This window comes from Colius striatus, chromosome 7 (assembly GCF_028858725.1).
Source record: "Colius striatus isolate bColStr4 chromosome 7, bColStr4.1.hap1, whole genome shotgun sequence".
In the NCBI taxonomy this organism is placed as follows: Eukaryota; Metazoa; Chordata; class Aves; order Coliiformes; family Coliidae; genus Colius; species Colius striatus.
The window spans coordinates 10,708,146-10,725,473 of record NC_084765.1 but is presented as its reverse complement, the minus strand read 5'-3'; the positions used below and the strand labels follow the sequence as shown (position 1 = coordinate 10,725,473).

General features: G+C 35.6%; 1 protein-coding gene across 13 annotated transcripts in view; it reads right to left on the bottom strand.

Annotated features, from left to right (window-relative positions):
* The window catches only part of IRAG1 (inositol 1,4,5-triphosphate receptor associated 1), a 67,690-nt gene that overhangs the window by 34,208 nt on the left and 16,154 nt on the right, over nucleotides 1-17,328 (bottom strand). For 4 of the 13 annotated variants that reach the window (XM_061999813.1, XM_061999810.1, XM_061999809.1 and 1 more), the window contains 4 exons: nucleotides 9,902-9,995; nucleotides 9,428-9,491; nucleotides 6,079-6,132; nucleotides 5,524-5,667 (listed from right to left, as the gene is read on the bottom strand). In XM_061999813.1, the coding sequence (XP_061855797.1) occupies nucleotides 5,524-5,554 (31 nt within the window). In that variant the 5' untranslated portion in view covers nucleotides 5,555-5,667; nucleotides 6,079-6,132; nucleotides 9,428-9,491; nucleotides 9,902-9,995. Of the gene's footprint in view, nucleotides 1-5,178; nucleotides 5,368-5,523; nucleotides 5,668-6,078; nucleotides 6,133-9,392; nucleotides 9,492-9,901; nucleotides 9,996-11,214; nucleotides 11,282-17,328 lie in introns of those variants that run through there. The other 9 variants (XM_061999805.1, XM_061999807.1, XM_061999806.1 and 6 more) reach the window with 6 other exon arrangements.

The following is a 17,328-nucleotide window of genomic DNA, read 5'->3' as shown; positions in this document are numbered from 1 at the left end:
CCCCCAGCCTCCCCCAAAAAATCAACCTCTCTGCTGTTGAGAGGCTACATAAACAATCTGGTGTTTATAGTCACTCAAGAAGTTGAAGAAAATGATTCACATAAAATCATGCAGAGGGGAGGAAGTTTAGGCACCTCTTAGAAGTTGCTTTTTTTCTTTAGAGTACACTCATGGGATAAGTAAAGTATATCATAGCAACGTAAGTATTTATAGCTGGAGGGAAAGCTTCCCAAAGGTGGCAGGGCTGTCATCAATCAACTTCTAACATTTAAAGAATAATTTGTAAATCTGCAAATCCAACTTGCATCTGCTACACATTGATATGTACAAGTACTTTATTTTATTTAAGGAGGTTTTCCTAATTTTTCCTTGAAACTACATCCCAAATTTTCATAAGACATTTCTACTTCAGTTGACATTCGATTAGATAATAGGTTATTTTCTGTTGGAAGGGACTTACAATGATCATCTAGTCGAAATGCCTGACCACTTCAGAGCTGACCAAAACTTAAAGCATGCTGTTGAGGACATTGTCCAAATGCCTCTTAGGCACTGACAGGCCTGGGGCATCCATCACCTCCAGGAAGTGATCCTTCTAAATATTCTAAAATGTCACAAAGCCAATAACATTCAACTGTTGTAAACATTTTTTTTTTTAACTGAAACAACATTTACTGTAAATTTTGCTTACTCTTTTTGAGAATGTTTAACTACTAGCTAAACCTAGGGTTAACACAGAAAGACATTAATTTTAGTAATATTCATTAAATAGGCAGGTAATAAAAAGCTGCTATTGAAGCACTAATTTAGGCATTTATAGAATGAAGCACGTAATAGCTCTCAGTTTAACAAGTCAACATTTTAGAATAGAGAAAATGACATCATTTCAATATTTTAAAATAAAGGCCATCAATCAATAATTGTTTCAGACAGCTCCTGTCATGTGGAGAAATTGGCATAGACATAAGGTTTATTACAATAAACAAGTAGTCAAGAGTGTACGTGGAAATGGAATTACATACATCCAGAAAGCTAACAGTAACGTGGTTGCTAATATCTAGCAGATACATCAGGACTGCTTTCAACATCTCTCCCACGGCTTCATTTTTTTCTTGTTGAAATAATATATTTTCTCATCAATTCAAAGAACTCTAGGAGCATTTTGAAAATGGTTTAATATTAAAATATATAGCCCAGCATTTCTTCCTCTCAAAGGCTATACAATATGCTTCGCTTTGGACATCTGATTGAGGATTCTTGATAAATACATTCCATGTAGCTCCACATTTCTATAACCATATCTCTCATATTACATTCCTCATCAAGTTCACATTGTCAATCACAGGAAAGCACGATAGGAAACATGCCAAGAAAATAACAGGAAGATTTAAGTTTAAGAAAAACATAGTTGCAATATTGGAAATGTTAGAATGTATAAGCATGATACATTACATGACTCAAGTGCAAAATTGACCTTGTATGACAATAGTTTGAAAGCAATTTTCAGTAGCATTCTTGAACATGTTGCTAACTAACAATATGTTTTGTCTAAAAGTCAATGCCAAAAGTTCAGGTGACTGTCCTGCTTGTTAGACACGCACAAGGCTTATTCTAATCTCATGACTGCCAAAGAGCAAAAGTTTTTGAATGATGTAACATCAATCTTAAAGTCACTCAAGTCCATTTTAGGACTAAAACCACCTCATTAAAGAAAAAAAAATGAAAAGAAAAAGAAGGTGGCTGTAGTTCATGTCAGAACACATTCATCTTGGTTAGCAGCTACAGAAGTTCAGCTTCTACACAGATGAAAACTCATGCCTCTTGTTGTCCACACCTATTGTACATTTGTATAGCAGAAGGGCAGGAAAATCTAGAGCATGAAAGTCTTTGCAGGGCCAGCTGACTTGAATCAAAAGAAAACTTTATATTGTGAAGAGTACTCAGGCTGCTATACGTAGATCTTGGAAGAGAAGATCTAACAGGAAGCTTAAGCTGTCTCACAGTTGTACATCCACACAAAGATGATACAGTTTTCCATCACCCTCCCACTGCCTGCCTTTAACTGCCCTCTCCGTGCTAGCTTCCAGACAACTCTGTTCCCAACAGCTGCCTCATCTTGTAGTGCCAGTGACTGCATGCTATCAAAGCTTTGGTTTTGGTTTTTTTTTTTTTTTTTGTCCCAAGTGCTCCTCCCATAAAACACTGGGTAAAATTGACTCCACCTCTATGGCTCAGGTGGGAACTGATCCACATGCTCTACAAGGAAGACTATGTGCCATCCAGTCTTACAGGGAGACTTGTGCAGGGCTGAGAGGGTGGCATATGCAGTTTGGTCCATAGGGCTCAGGGATACTCAGAGTGGGTAGGATCAGCTGACATTTTGGCTGTTAAGCTCTACCAAGCCTTCACTAAGCATGCAGAAACTATGTATTTAGTAGTTTTATAATCCAGTCAAATTTGGATAGATTTGATCAGTAAGGGGGGAGGGTAGCCTGTGTTGGGGGTGAAATCTCTGCAAAAAGAACCACCCTGCCAGGACAGTCAGATGATAAAGCTTTACTGCGTACCACCTGAATTCCTTAAAGTATTGGGAAAACAAAAAAATCCTCTGCCACCTGGTCATATTCTTCCAAATTTATCAAAGGTCCGGACTGAATTTCAGAAAAAAATTGTCCTGAAATGGACACTTATGTGAAAGGCTTCAGAAAGTTGTGTAACTTAGAGTAGTCTTTTAGTGATATGGATTTTAAAGCCTAATTTTATTTGTTTAAATAAAGTTATGAGCTTTCAGTTTATCAAGTGAGGTAATGAGTTTCAATCATATATGCATGTAGTTCAGACAGATAAGAGAACAAAATAAACACAACTCCTTCAGAACAAAACAGATAAGTTTCAGTGATTTGATAAAAGTACAATACAAATTTAAATAAAAAAAGAAATGCAGAAGTTTGAATAAATGAACCAATATACAAGAAACATTATGAACATCTGAGACAGACTTTACCTCAGCAGTCAGAAAAGCCAGTAAAATAGCATTTGAGATACAAAGAGAGGAGAAAGCTGGAAATTGAAACAGAGATTTTTGATTTAAAAACAGGGAAAATAGCAGCTCACAACCAACCACGAAAATATAGGGAAATTTATAAGCCATTATAAATCTTAACATGACTAGTAAGGAACCAGTTTTCTTTGCTGCAGGTTCACATTACACATATAGAAATTATATTTTTAATACCCCTAAAAACTGATTTCAGGTTTTTAGTATCAGAGAAATAATATTTTAATAATATATTTCATGTCAATTAATATATAATATTATATCTATGATATATTGTGTGATGTGAATAGAAAATAATATACATGGATATTATTCTATGTTAAATAAATCTCATTAAATTAAAATGGGGAAAGGATTCAATAATCTGACTATGATTTATGGTGGGATAAATGATTCTGTATAAAACATTTCTAACATGTTCAATCCTTACTATAACAAGACAGCACACAAACTAAGAGTTCAACTAGATACTCTTAAATTCAGACTATTTCAAACAAGGGGCTAAAGTTCTTTGAATTGCATTAACTGCCTTCAGGTCTGTATTATTGGGAATTTCACATCTATTTCCCTCAGGAACACAGAGCTAATGAATATTAATGTTGTTAAGAGTCAATCAGAATGGTCAACATAGGCTGCTGTAAGAAATAATTAAATGGAAAACCATATTTGTTTTCTCAAAACGAATTTGAGAAACATAACTAGACACACTTTATGTAAGAGATGATTCTAGACTTCAAAAGTTTTGTTCAACAGTAGAAAACAAGTCCACCAGTTATTTACTTTTGATGTCCTCTTCTTCCTTGCCCTCTTCTTACCTGTCGATGATAACCTACTTTACTTATTACATAGTCATGCTGTAGAACTTGGACTGCAGCAAGACCCAAGAGTGATAATAGGTACAAATAAGATCAAATTCTCACAAGCTTGGCTAGATGCAAATTTTAACTTATGCAGGCTCATGAGCAGTGTGTTGGTTAAAATCCTTCAACTGTTAATTTGTCCATAAACATAACAATTTATCTAAAATTAAGCATTTTGTACAGCTGACTGATTCATGAACTATCACATCATTATAGTTCATTGCAGACCTACCTCTAAAAGGTGTGTATAATGCATTTAGAAATTGTTTAACCTTAGGTAGTTGGAATTGTTCATTTCTCCCTTTGACAATAACGCTTAGAATTATATTCATAGATGTTTGCTAGCTTTTCATATTTTTTTCCTCTTTGGATATGTTTTACTCAGCAAGTCTTTTGTACTAAAATACTACTCTTCACATTGATGAGTTAAAAAAATAAAATCTTCTTGACATAATATATGTTCTCAGCTAATAATCTGATGAACTTGCATCCATCTGGGGTGTTTATCTTAAACCAGGAAACTAACACTCAGCACAATGTGCAATTTAGATGGAATGCATAACAAATCAGTGTAGGGCTTACTGCTGACAATATTTTCCAACAATGTTAAAGTAGCGGATGTTTTCACCAAAAGTGTAGAATACAGTGTCCTCGAATCCAGGGACAGTGACACATTTTTAGTTGAGGACATGCCAGATCATAAATCCCCTCTTTACACCAGTTTGCATAAAACACCCACCTGCACTCTGTACAGTTCCAGTATAGGTTCAGCTACTGCAGTGGTGAATAAAGCACTGAGAAAGACTACAAACCAAGAAGCAGATTTCCATCTTTCACACACACATGAATTGCATAGCATGTTCTATATCTGTAAAGGTAACACTAGATCTTTCAAGACTACTCTGAAGTACAAGCCTAAGTTCTTTTCTCAAGGGTTAAAGCTTTCTGCAATAACATCCCAGAGAACATTTTTTGGACAGCTTTTATGTGGTTCAGAAAAGAGAGACATGTAAGCCTCTGGATCAAATTGATAAACAAGTGCTTCAGCAACTTCAGTTTTCATTCCTTAGTCTATAAAATATTTGAAGAATTCTAAGAATATAAACTGAAAGATTATTCGTAACTTCATCATTTAATCAAAACACTGTAATACATTTCAATTATTAGATTTTATTTTATCAAACTCCTAAATATACACAAACAGGTTTCAGCCTCTGGTTTCTGACAAGTGTCAGAAAACACCATTGTAAGAGTGCTTACTTTGGCTGGAGGAGAACTGTTGTGTTGTGCCTCTCTTGATTGTCCCTTGTCTTCAGGTAAGGTTGGCATGGTGGACAGTGTGAAGCACGTGGAACTGCAATGTGGACTAACAGGACCATGCACTGCTGAGAATATCTGTTTCAAGTTAGCCTGAAGGCATAAGCGCTGAAAGGCCTTGTGATCTGCAGGCTGTGTTAGATGCCAAAAATACAAGTCAAATCCACTTAAAACACTATGCTGTAACACTGAGATCACTTTACAATAACAAACAGTATTAAAGTTTAAAATTAAAAATGCTATCTTGTGTTACATTAACTAAAGCTTTCAAGGTGAAGTGTAACTTACCAAAAGCATGGACACCCGTTCTTGTTGCCATTTATATCTATTTCCTCCATCTTACTGATTTTTTTTTTCTTTTTCATTACTATGGCCGTTTTGGCTGTGACCAAATTATCTTCTCTAAAAATCCTCTAAGAAGGAAACAGCATCCTGGATATTCGTAAAAAATCTTTTAGTAACTAATGAAAATCTTAAGTCTAGCGTGATCTCAGATCTTGAAGAAAAGAGAGAAACTGTAAATGCAGATGGTGCCAATTCTGCCTTTGAGCAAAAGCAAGGCCTGAGTGAATTGTGCAAAGAATTGGTGTACATCTGCACAAGACAACAGTGTGCAAGTTGACACTTCCAAAGCAAAACAGCAGTAACACCCCAAAGGAAAAAAGCACTAAATTGCTGCCTATTAGTTGAGAAAATTATTGTTATTAGTATTGATGGGAGCTACTGCCTTCACAAGGATACTATTAGTATTAAAGCCTATACAGTAACCTGAAGATGAGAAATATTAAATACTAATCCTTATAGCTACTGTGTATGTATTACAAGACTTACTGTGACACCTACCGGATAATTAAGGAATAGTCTTCATAGATAAATCATTCGACTCCTTGGTGGTGCCTATAGATAGTAAACAACAAAGTTATCAGAGACAATGTGGTACGTTTCTGATTGTGCTAGTAAGAAGTAACTATATTCCCTTTACAGTTAATGCACAGCTGTGTATAGACTGGAAGTACATACTCAAACAGTAATATAACTTCTATAGTGTGCCAAGGTGATAAATATAACCAACAAGCATAGGTTCAAGTTATAAAACTTCTCCTAAACCTTAATTACTAACCAGATCTTGACTCTTTTGTGCAAATGAAGATATATGGAAAAAGAGGTTGAGATGGGGAGACAATTTGAAGTTCAAGGCACTTAGCAACATTGTAAGTTTCATCTTCTACAGTTTTTCCCTTTAATTTCAGGGAAAGGCAAAGAAATGTACTCAGGAACATGTCAGTTTATTGAGGCTGACAAATAAAATTGTGAAAATAGTTGGGTTTTGTTTTTTTTTTTTTTAAAAAAAAAGGAAAACGGAAAAAAACAACCAAACCAAAACCATTCACAGGAAATACTGAAGCAGCCACAGCAGTTACAAGTTCCTCACCTCCGCTTTCACATTAAAAATTCTGTGTTATAAAGCCTACAGAACATATGAAAACTTTGCATTACATAAGAAGCTAAGACTTATGCTTTTATTAGATTAATTTCACATTGTATTGAAAACTTGACTTTCTCCTTTACTAGAAGAGGAATCCAAGGCCACCTCATATGAAATTTAATGCAGAAATAATAGATTGTAAATATTATCTCTATAGAATTATTAGTGTGTTCAGAAAGAAATAATTATTTCCTTGAAGTTCACTGATAATGACTGTGGAATAGATACAGCATATATGGTATCATTATGAAGAACAAGCTAAAAATTTTTTTTAACATTAACCATCATTTCCTTCAAAGCAGCACACATTTGAAGTTTTTCTAGATGCTTTGAACCTGTTACAAGGGAATTTCTAGCTCTACTGCAATAGGCAGAATCTCATGTTTGTCTCATGATTTTACCAACCTCTGACTTCCAATATGAGTATAGGAAGCTTTCAATGAATAAAAATAATATTTTAAAATCTTTATTAAGGCAAAACAACTTTAAAGTCCCTAATATGACAGAAAATAGACATTTACCATTTCATATGTTTTAATAATTCCACAGAGATTAGGCAGACAGCAGTAACATTAAACATCTGGGTGTTTCAACAACAGTTGAAACAACAGTTAAGTATTTTTGTATTAAAAAACAGTCATCAACTACTAACAACACATGAAGACAAGATAAAAGTGAGGTAACTAAAAAAAACGATGTGGACTTGCTCTTCATCTCTGTAAGAAAATCCTGGCATCCTACACAATTTCTGAGTTTGCAAGAACTCAAATGCAAACAAAAACAAAAAAGAAAAGATATAAATTTGGCTGTTTATCTAATCCCTCTTAATGTTTTTCTTATGAATTTATAAGGGTTCCAATAGGCTCAACTCAAGAGAATGCTGGGCCTGAAAAATCAGGAATGTTTCAAGTCATGGCCAAAGTGCATTTGCAGTCCTACATGGAGTTGTAGAAGCTCCTGCATTGAAGCAGTTTATTCCCAGTCTTAGCTGAGTTCCTAGTACATACTAAACTTTAAAAAGTAATGCAAGTCATAGGAAAGAAGATAGAACTATTAAGCACATCAAGTTTCAGTTCATTTTTCAGCTTTAAAAAGCAAAAAAACTTCAAAAGAAAAGAAAAAAAAAAAAAAGTCAGTAGGCTTGTCTAAGAATAGAAAGGGACAAATCCCGATCTGTGCTGTCTTAGAGATGCAGCACAGAAAGTACAGCCAAGGGAGAACAGCGGGTAGAAAGATGAATTTACACCACCTTAAAAACCCCCAGATATGGAGTGGACTGAGTTCAGTCTATGTCTGACACAATTAGAACCTTACTCTGACTTCCTTACAGAGCTTTTTTGCAAATCAGAAAATGTTCCAAATCTTTGTGGTGCTTATCAGTAGAAAAAATTCTTCTGACTTTCCATTTTTTTCCCCAACATCTCTCCAGAAACCCCAGTGTTGAGGACTGTATTGGAGCAGTGAAAGCTTGCATAGAATTATTCATATTCTGAAGCTTCCTAAAAGAAATGCAATCTTTACACACTTGGACTACACTGCTGCAGTCCTCTAAGGTGCTAAAAGTAAGAGCTACTACTTCCCAGTACTTCAAGAAAATAAAGACGTAGTTCAGTTCACAAGCTATATGGTTTATAACTCTTGAATGATTATTTTCTCAATCTAAAAGCCTATGTAGTATTCTTAAAATCACTAGTCCAGATCCTTTAATGGCCTTATGATGCTTAGCCAGCACAAACATCACACGTAAATGCAAACGGATATAACCAATGGAGCCAATATTTTGCTTCATGCTGTGTGAGGAGCTGTCCTGTCTTCTGTATAAATTACTGCCTTCTGATACTAATAGGAAAGGTGAAGCTTTAGGAATGATGGAACCTTAAGGTACTAGTGAATAAATATTGTTCTTCCATCATTGCTGAAGTGATCTTATGTCTGATCGGACAATAAAAACATCCCCATTACATGCCCGTGAGAGTCAAAATATACAGAAAAAAGGCTTTGCGAGAACATTCTAACAAGAATTAGAGGAGCTGATCTGCATCACAAAAATGCAGTAAGAAAAGAAAGAAATGTCCTTGGAAAATGTATTTCCCTGGAAAGCACATTTGTTCTCCTTCAGTAGAACATTAGGAAGTACTGCTTTCGAACCTACAGAAACACGCATCTCTAGCTAGAAACCCAGCTTACAGTCTTACTGAACCCTGGGCCAAAGTGTAGAGAGCATGACTATCCTGGTTCTAAGCCTGGCCCATCTGCCAGCTAAACAGCCTTTGGAATCATGATGTCATTAGCTTTGCCAGCTTTATCTCCTTTCCACAAGCATAAACATGTTTCACTCAAAGAAGGAAATGATATGTTAACAACACTTGCCATACAGTGAGATAGCAACAGAAACAACTATAATTATTGTCCCTGAACATACTGAAAGGATAGATTAAAAAACATCTTCACATGAAAAAGAAGTAATGTTCATAAGCACATGTTAGCACCCTTAGTAACTAAGACATTTTCAAGATTCTGCTATTTCTTGTTTTAGGCATTGATCAAAATTTGTCTGGCCCATCTCTATCCTATCAAAGTATGTCATAAGATTATTGTAGTGTTTTATCCTAGTAAATGATCCCACTCCAAAGTTTCAGTCTTTTTGAAACTGAAAAAACTTCAAAATTACCTTTGAAAATTAAATACTTGTAGAGATTAACTCACATGTCCCAAGAAGAATGGATGTGGCTGAAGACCTACAATCTCAGTCTGCACAAGCCTTTTGCACCTACAAAATGAGTTTTAAAAAACCACAAATTACCTATCCTACTCACGAGATTCTGCTTATTCCCACACTAAGATGAGCCAATGTAAAGAAAAAAAGAAAGAAAAAGAAAGAAAGCAGAGAGGATGGAGTGCTTTTTCACATTTTGGTCTGTTATTGTAAACTTATTGCTTAAAATAGTAAGGAAAAAATGATCCCCTGAGCTAAAATTTGTAGTCAGATATAGATCAGTGAATGCAGAGAACTTTCTTTTACCACTGTGTAGGCTTAGAGTACAATCTCCAGGAAATGGTGATCTGGGAACTCTATTCCATAAAAGGGAAAAGTATTTAGAGGCCCTTGGCTTTCAGTATGTTCTTTCTGCAACTCATTTTACCATAGTAGAGAAAGCTAAGTATAAGCAGTTAACTTACCCTCTGAGTCACAGCTGTGCTGCGTTAGTGAAGGCTTAGATAAAGGTGCTTTACTCCATCTCCACTGATAGCTTGGCCGTTGACCTCAAATGCTCTATTCACATTACAGCAAGGATATAGAAAAAAAGAGGCAGAAATAAACAGTTAAGAAAGCATTTTGTTAATATTTCATGACCTCACGCAGCCTGTGGTCAAGTCAAGCAACTGTCATTTGTCAACAATGGGAGTTGCATACTAATGACCACAGTTGAACTGTGCAATTCCGAGCTCCTTTTCATAACTTTTTGCTTTGGTGCCCTCTAAAGTAGTTGTGAAACGTTACCATATTAGAAAGGTATCATTTTGCACTCCTTTTATATAGCTGTAAAAGCATTTAGAATTCATTAGGTTTTGCAGCTTTGAAGTACTTAAATCCCACTAAACTTATTTCATTCAAACCAAGCATGAGCAAACAGGGGTGTTTTCCTTATGTTTGTACCACGGAGCAAGTTTTCAAACACAAAGCATGGTTATAGTGTATAAGACAGACAAACAAATTTTGCTGGCATATATTAGCTATCTCAAATACTTTTTAAAAAAACAACATCACAACAAACCAAACAAAACCTTTAATATTTTGCACTATGACTTCAAAATGCTTGTATAATAGAAACATTCACCAGAACTGAAAAAAAACACAACTAAAGCTGACTCATTTACATTCCTTCCCTACGTGACAAGAGATAGTATGTGGAAATTGGAAGACAATTTCTTTGTTATCTATAACATAAAAAAAAAAAAGTGGCTGTTTCCTGCTGCATCTAGTTTTTATGACAAGTGAGTGGTTCTGATATTACATACTCAAGTTTGCAAGATATTAAGATAATATGTTAATCAGTTTAGCAAAACACACAGTCATGGCCCCAGGACTAATATAAGGCATCTCTGTGATAATGGAAATTATCCAAGTCCTATGCACACTAATATCCATACAGCTGTACAAGGGAAAATCTGGAAGACAAAGTGGTTTCTCTGCTTATAAGATACAGAACACCACCACTGAGGTTTGCAAAGCGTATGCAACTACTAGGTGAATGCAAAGCATCTGTTTTCGTTCTGAGAAGTATTAATTCCAGAGCACTGATATGAATTCTTAAACAACTTAAATAATCCTTGACAATTGGAACACTTCCAGGTTGCAGCCTCAGAGACAAGGGACAAGTGCAACTAATTTTGAAACAAAAATATTTTAAAGAAAGAAACTAACAGAAGCACACGAAGAATACAGCAAATGACCCTCAGCTTGTAAAAAAACTTCTGTCTTACAAACTCACTGGGTACAATCTTAGGACTGCAAGCGAGCCATATATAGGACTTGCTTTACAGAGGACAATGACAGGAAACAATCTCCTTCTCTGCTTCCTGTTTTCCTCATAGCTCAGGAGCACATAAAACATTATGGTTTTCAATCATCTGCCTGAATGAGAGAAAGGAAAAGTTAGGTCAGAAAGACAGTAAAACGTTCTTGTGATGAAATTCCAGAATGATCTGATTGGGAGCACTGAGGAATCTCTCTAGTAATGGCTAGTTATGGCAATCAGCTGAGCTTGAAAAATAGGAAGTTTTGGAGTGTTATGTGATACTGATCCATTATCAACAAGACCAGCTCCTTCAACAAAGTATTTAATTTGATTCTCTATCTAAAATTTTATATCAGAGTTTAAAGAAAGCTAATAGCTAACTCCTGCAGATTTTAATGGATAAACTTTTCTGGCAGGATCCATCAGGATCCATTATGGTCCTAGTTTTAAGCTTTTCCCTGCTACATGAAGAAAAAAATCAATTGGACTCCATTTCACTCACAAACAATTTTAACATAGTTAAATGGAAATTTAAGACCTACTAAAAGATCACAACTGTATCTGAAAATATTTTTTTTTCCTGTGAAATACTATCATCCAGCTTTGTTTGTTTTAGCAATATTTAGATTTTTTGTTTTGTTAGCAGTCAACATTTAGGTTTACTTCTCTTGCAGCAAAGCAATTGGAGGAGTGGCTTACAATCTCTCTTCAGGAATTCTAGTCTGAATGTTATGCTGCCATTAGTGAGCAAAACACTGAAGAACTTACATATTTCAGAAACATTGAAGAGCATTGCTTCACTACTTTTTTAGACTACTAGAGACAGATTAAAAAAAAAAACCAAAACAACAAGAAGATACGTTTATTTTAAGCAGCCTGAAAGTTTTCTGACTCCACTTTCTTTTTGGAGTTAATATTGCATGAATCAGACTTGTATAAATTACTCTGTTTCTAATCCAAAGGTTTTGCTTTCAGTTTTTGTTTAGAACTAAAAAGAATTTAAGGAAATGAGGTTATAAGTAGCATTATTTCCTCATAAAAAGAAATGGTTTTAAGAATTGTATACGAGCTCACAAAAACATGTTCTGTGTGAACTTGTAGGTTTTACTCATTCTAGGGCTTCCTTTCAGGTTAAGTATGGGCCTAAGATACTGGCCTCAACTCTTATATAGAAAGGACAGCCAAATGGAGTTATAGGAATAGATCTGTGAGGTTCTTAGAGCAGAGGCTTTTACCCAGTCACACCATTGCAAGAATCTGGCACTCCTAATATCCTGTGCTGGAGATAACGGGACAGCTATGGCAGGAGAACCAAAGGGAGGTGGCACTTCCTCAGGGATTCCAGACCTGAAAGCTTTTACCCATCTGTTCCCCCTCATTCAATGGCTTGCATCCAGCATGGATGACAGTTACATTAATTTGTGGCAGCTGTTTCCAAGGTCACTTTTAAGACATTCTCTCCAAGGACTCTGGCAAAAGAGAAAACAATACATGTGTATCTCTGCTTTTGAGTTTTTTTCTTCACTATCTGCATCATCTGTTTTGTTCTTTTATTTCTCTCCAAGTACTTGTGCATATTTCTTAGCCAAAAGCAAGGAAGCTTCTTTAGAAAGCAGAAGAAACCGCAGCCAATGTGAAGCCATATGTTCAGTCTTTTCAAAACAGAATAGTGAAAGCCACCTATATATTTCACTGAGCTTACTAAAGGTTTAAGCGCAAACGCTCTCCAATAGTGAACTAGTTAGAGATTCAAAATTTTAATTACAGAAAATCCTTCACTTCAAGGGAAATTATCCTCCAAAGCCATATAAAAAACCTCTTCCACACATGAAGAACAAAGTGCACAAACATGTCAAATGTCAGACTAAGTCACAACTGCCTAAGAGATCTCACCATGCAGTTTTAGATATGCCTCCTGCATTTTAAATTTCAACTAATCATTGCTAAACAAATTTACTTATATAATTTCAACAACCCTTTCCCTTGTTTTGTGTAAACTGCCCCCAACAACCCTCCCCAGTCAAACAAAAAACCCCCACACAATATAGAAAAAACATGTCACTCTACATTTCATAGATAGATCATTTCTCTAAGTCCTGTTAACTAGCAGACAAAGATTCTACCTCATTCTGTTTCTTACTGACTTCATTTTTTTTCCATCAGTGGGCTTTCAGCTAGAATGACAAGAAAAAGACAACAAGCAGCAGAATGGGATCTTTTAAAATATATATGTACTAGGTAGTTGTGATACTAAGGAAAAATTAGGCCCTGATTTGTACAGTATTATGCATAAGTTAAGGAATTCAGCCTGCAGCATCAAATCTGATGATCAGAAGACTGTCAGATCTCAAGAAAGAGTTGATATGTTTCTTAATTGCAGATTAATTTTGACAGACTTTAAGGAAATGCAGTTTAAAGGAAGAATGTGAACATGGAGTAGGTGGGTATTTGGCATGGAGAATAAGGATTTCTAAGCATAAGGAACAGCATATAATACGGTGTGAAGAATGGGAGAATAATACATTAAGTGTCACTCAGGAGGGTAGTTCAAAAGGAATCTAGAGCTAGGAAATATCTGGGGAAAACACTATTGTCTTACAATATAAAGACAGTGACCTTGAAATAGGAGACAAATCCAAAAAACTTGAAAGTAAAATATGTCACTCTCTTCCTCCTCCTAAACAACTTACTATTGGAAAGAAACATGCAATTTTGTTTAGGAGTCAGCTTCAACCTTCATTCCATGGTCATGAAAGACCTCCCTGATGCAGGACAGAAATTGCTAACGATAGTAGTATTAAGAATACCAGGAGATAATATTACCACCAAAGACAATTTTGCCTAAATGAGCATCATGAACTCTGTAACACAGGGTCATTTAGGTTTCTTTTACTCCCTCTTGTACACTTGGAGAAACCCAGATATGTATCTACTGTCTGGACTGCATGTATTATACATCATATTCTAGCTACACATTTATTTTTGTCTAGGATGTAGGCAGGGTTGGGAGCATAAGATGATATTTTCTCAAATTGTCACTTGACTATATTCTTAGTATTAACTATATTCTTAGTATTAAAAAGAGAACAAATTTGCTTGTGGGGAGGGGAGACAGTTAAGATCAAGGGGAAAAAACATCATGTCCTTTGGTGCTGATTCATTCTTATTTAATAAAAACCTTAAGGTTGTTTCACGGAGTAATATTTTCAAATGCGTTTTTTACATATGAACATTCTATAAACTACTCTGTTTTCCAGGACAACTGGATAGCAACTTTATTCATTTGGAAAAAAACCCAACTACTAAAGGCCTAACTTAGAAACATAAATAAGTTGAAGGTAATTAGGGCAGAACAGTATTGCTTAGTGACCCAGGAGTCTTGTTGCTACTCCAGCAAAAGATTTTCCAGATGAAGAAATTAAACAAAATTCTTTCTTTCCCAATTACAAGGGGTAATCCCAGAGGGCACACTTTGTTGAACAAACCAACAATTAAATAGCCTTCTTGGGATCCTAAAATGCAACTGTGGTCTTTCAAGCAGGGAGGTTATGCTCAGCTCTGCATATTGCAATGGCAGAGCAGCAAAACAAGGATTTTATTCTCACTTCATGCTTCCTAGACAAAATTAGATTCATGGTTGCTTACTTCAGTGATACATATACATGTATTTGCATTGCAAAAATCAACACATCCAAAAGAGCAAGAATGTGTCTCACTTCCTTTTTATGAAAAGAGAATTATGAATCCAATTCCACTGAGTTTTTTTAAACTTTTCCGTACAACAGGAAAGGAATAACTATATTATCAACTTATACAAATAATCAGCCATTGTGTGGACTTTGACTGTTGAATGCTTATTTGACTACAGTTAACTTACATGTTACTGTATGATGGCCAGACTGGAAGATCAATTCCCAAAATCTAACACTTCTTCAGGTTTGAGGTCAACCCCCTCCTTGAAGTAGGGTCAGCACTGAAAGAACTAGACTAAGTTGCTTTGGACTTTGTCCATTTGGAACTTGAAAACTTCCAAGGACAAAAATTGCAGAATTTCTGGTAGATCTGATCCAGTGTTTAATTACCTCCACAGTAATTCCACCTCCTCATCTTTCTATGTAGTCAGAATGTCCCTTGTGTACTTTATGATTGTCTCTCATTCTCCTGCCATGCAGCTCTGTAAATTGCCCGAGTCCATCTTGACATGGATCTTCATATATCTTATACAATAAAATATTAATTCTGTAGGAGGGTATTTCATGATGCAGCCACAGCACTGATTTAAACCTCAATCATAAATAACCTTTGGCGAGCTTTGTGAGATGAACTCTTCTGCAAGTAGCCCACATTATGGCTTTCCATGATTTGCTCAGATTTCTAATCTGAATTGATGCATGTTCCAAACTTCCACTCCAAACTAGTCCTTGAAATACAAAGATTGAGGGCAGCTGAGTTCTGACTGAAACTTTGAATAGAGCAGTCTATCATATTACCATTACAACTACCTACACAGATACTTCAACTGATTACTTGAAAGTAAGATTCTGCCTACTGTCCCTACTTCAAAAATATCAGTATCTCAGGAGGGAGTCTTAATCTCACGTAGTACTTGCAAGTTTTTCTCAAGTAATCTCTGTCTGCATTCCCTACTTGAGGGGTTAACTATCATGAATCTCTACAGCTCTTACATGCCAAACTCAGCTACTTGGACAGAACTATATGAGGCCTAATCAAGGAACTGAAATCTGCCAGAAGGAGACTTCCCAGTGGCTGCAGTCTAGCACCCACAGCCAAAAGTACAAGAGGAATAATTTGCCCTTGTTTTACCCTTATTTGATGTGCAGGTGAAGTAGCTTCAGGAAAAGTAAACCCAAGCTCTCTCTGTATGTTGATGTGTGGAAATATATTTCTATATATAGATGTGGGGAAAAGGGAGAAAGCATACTGCTTTATCACTTCAGAAAGAAAAGATTTTCTGACTTGTGGAAAGGATGGTCAGAAAATGAAAGCAAACAGTTTATGAGAAAAGCAAATCAAGTTCCCGTTTCCTGTGTTCTCAAAGCTCTGCCCTTAGGCTTCACTGGAATCCATTCCAATGGCAGCTCAATCATGCTATACTATATGACCTTCAAAATATTAACGCTCAAGACCCAAAGACCCATCTATTAATGGTTTCCTCACTTTGAGGAAACAGATGGACTACAAGGACTACATTGAAATCAGCATTTTCAAATGGCCAACCTTAAAGCTAAGTTCCTAAAACGAGACTTAAAAGAATGAAGTATATAATTCCTCTTACTTTTAAATCCTCTCAGCAGGATTTATTGGTATTCACACAGAAAAAAGGGAGGCCAATTTGGTTACTGGCTAAAGTTCCAGATCCGAGAGTTTTACAGTTCACACTCCTATTTGGAAACTATCCTCACTGGCTATCCTCTAACTATCCTCTGCTAGAAAGTATGGTAAGAAAATCAACAACTTTTAAGTTTCGTTAAGAAAATTACCAGATACAAAACTCTAAGTCTTGAAGAACAGATGGTTTGCTAACTTTATTTTTGTGGTTTTCAATGATTGTTCTCCAAAATCCAGAACTAGGAAAGTTAATATTAAAGATCAAAGTGATCAGAAGAAGAAAGGAATTTTTATGTATTGACTGGCACGTACTGTACAAAAAAGGCACATTTTTTAGCGTAATTAGACAGTTCAGAACAAAGCTTTGAGGCAATCAACAACTCTTTCCTTCTGGAATAGCACAAGCCAAATGTAGCAAAATGTTTCTCATGTCCAATTTGTCAAAATCTTTCCCTGAAAAAATTATTTAGCCACCACCATTCCATCATTGATTATATCCAGAAGCCAATCCAAACTTAACGTGCCAGGTTTATACACAATCTTGTCTCATTAATATCTAATAAACCACACACTCATTTCTTATGGTTTTCTCTGTTGTGCACAAGGAGCCTCCCTGGCAAAGAGGTGAGATAAACAGAAAAATACTGCAGTGGGGAAATATAATGATATATTTTGAGGTTTACATTTTATATATTAGCTTTTAAAAGGAAGGCCTTAAATCCTAAGATTTAAATTGAG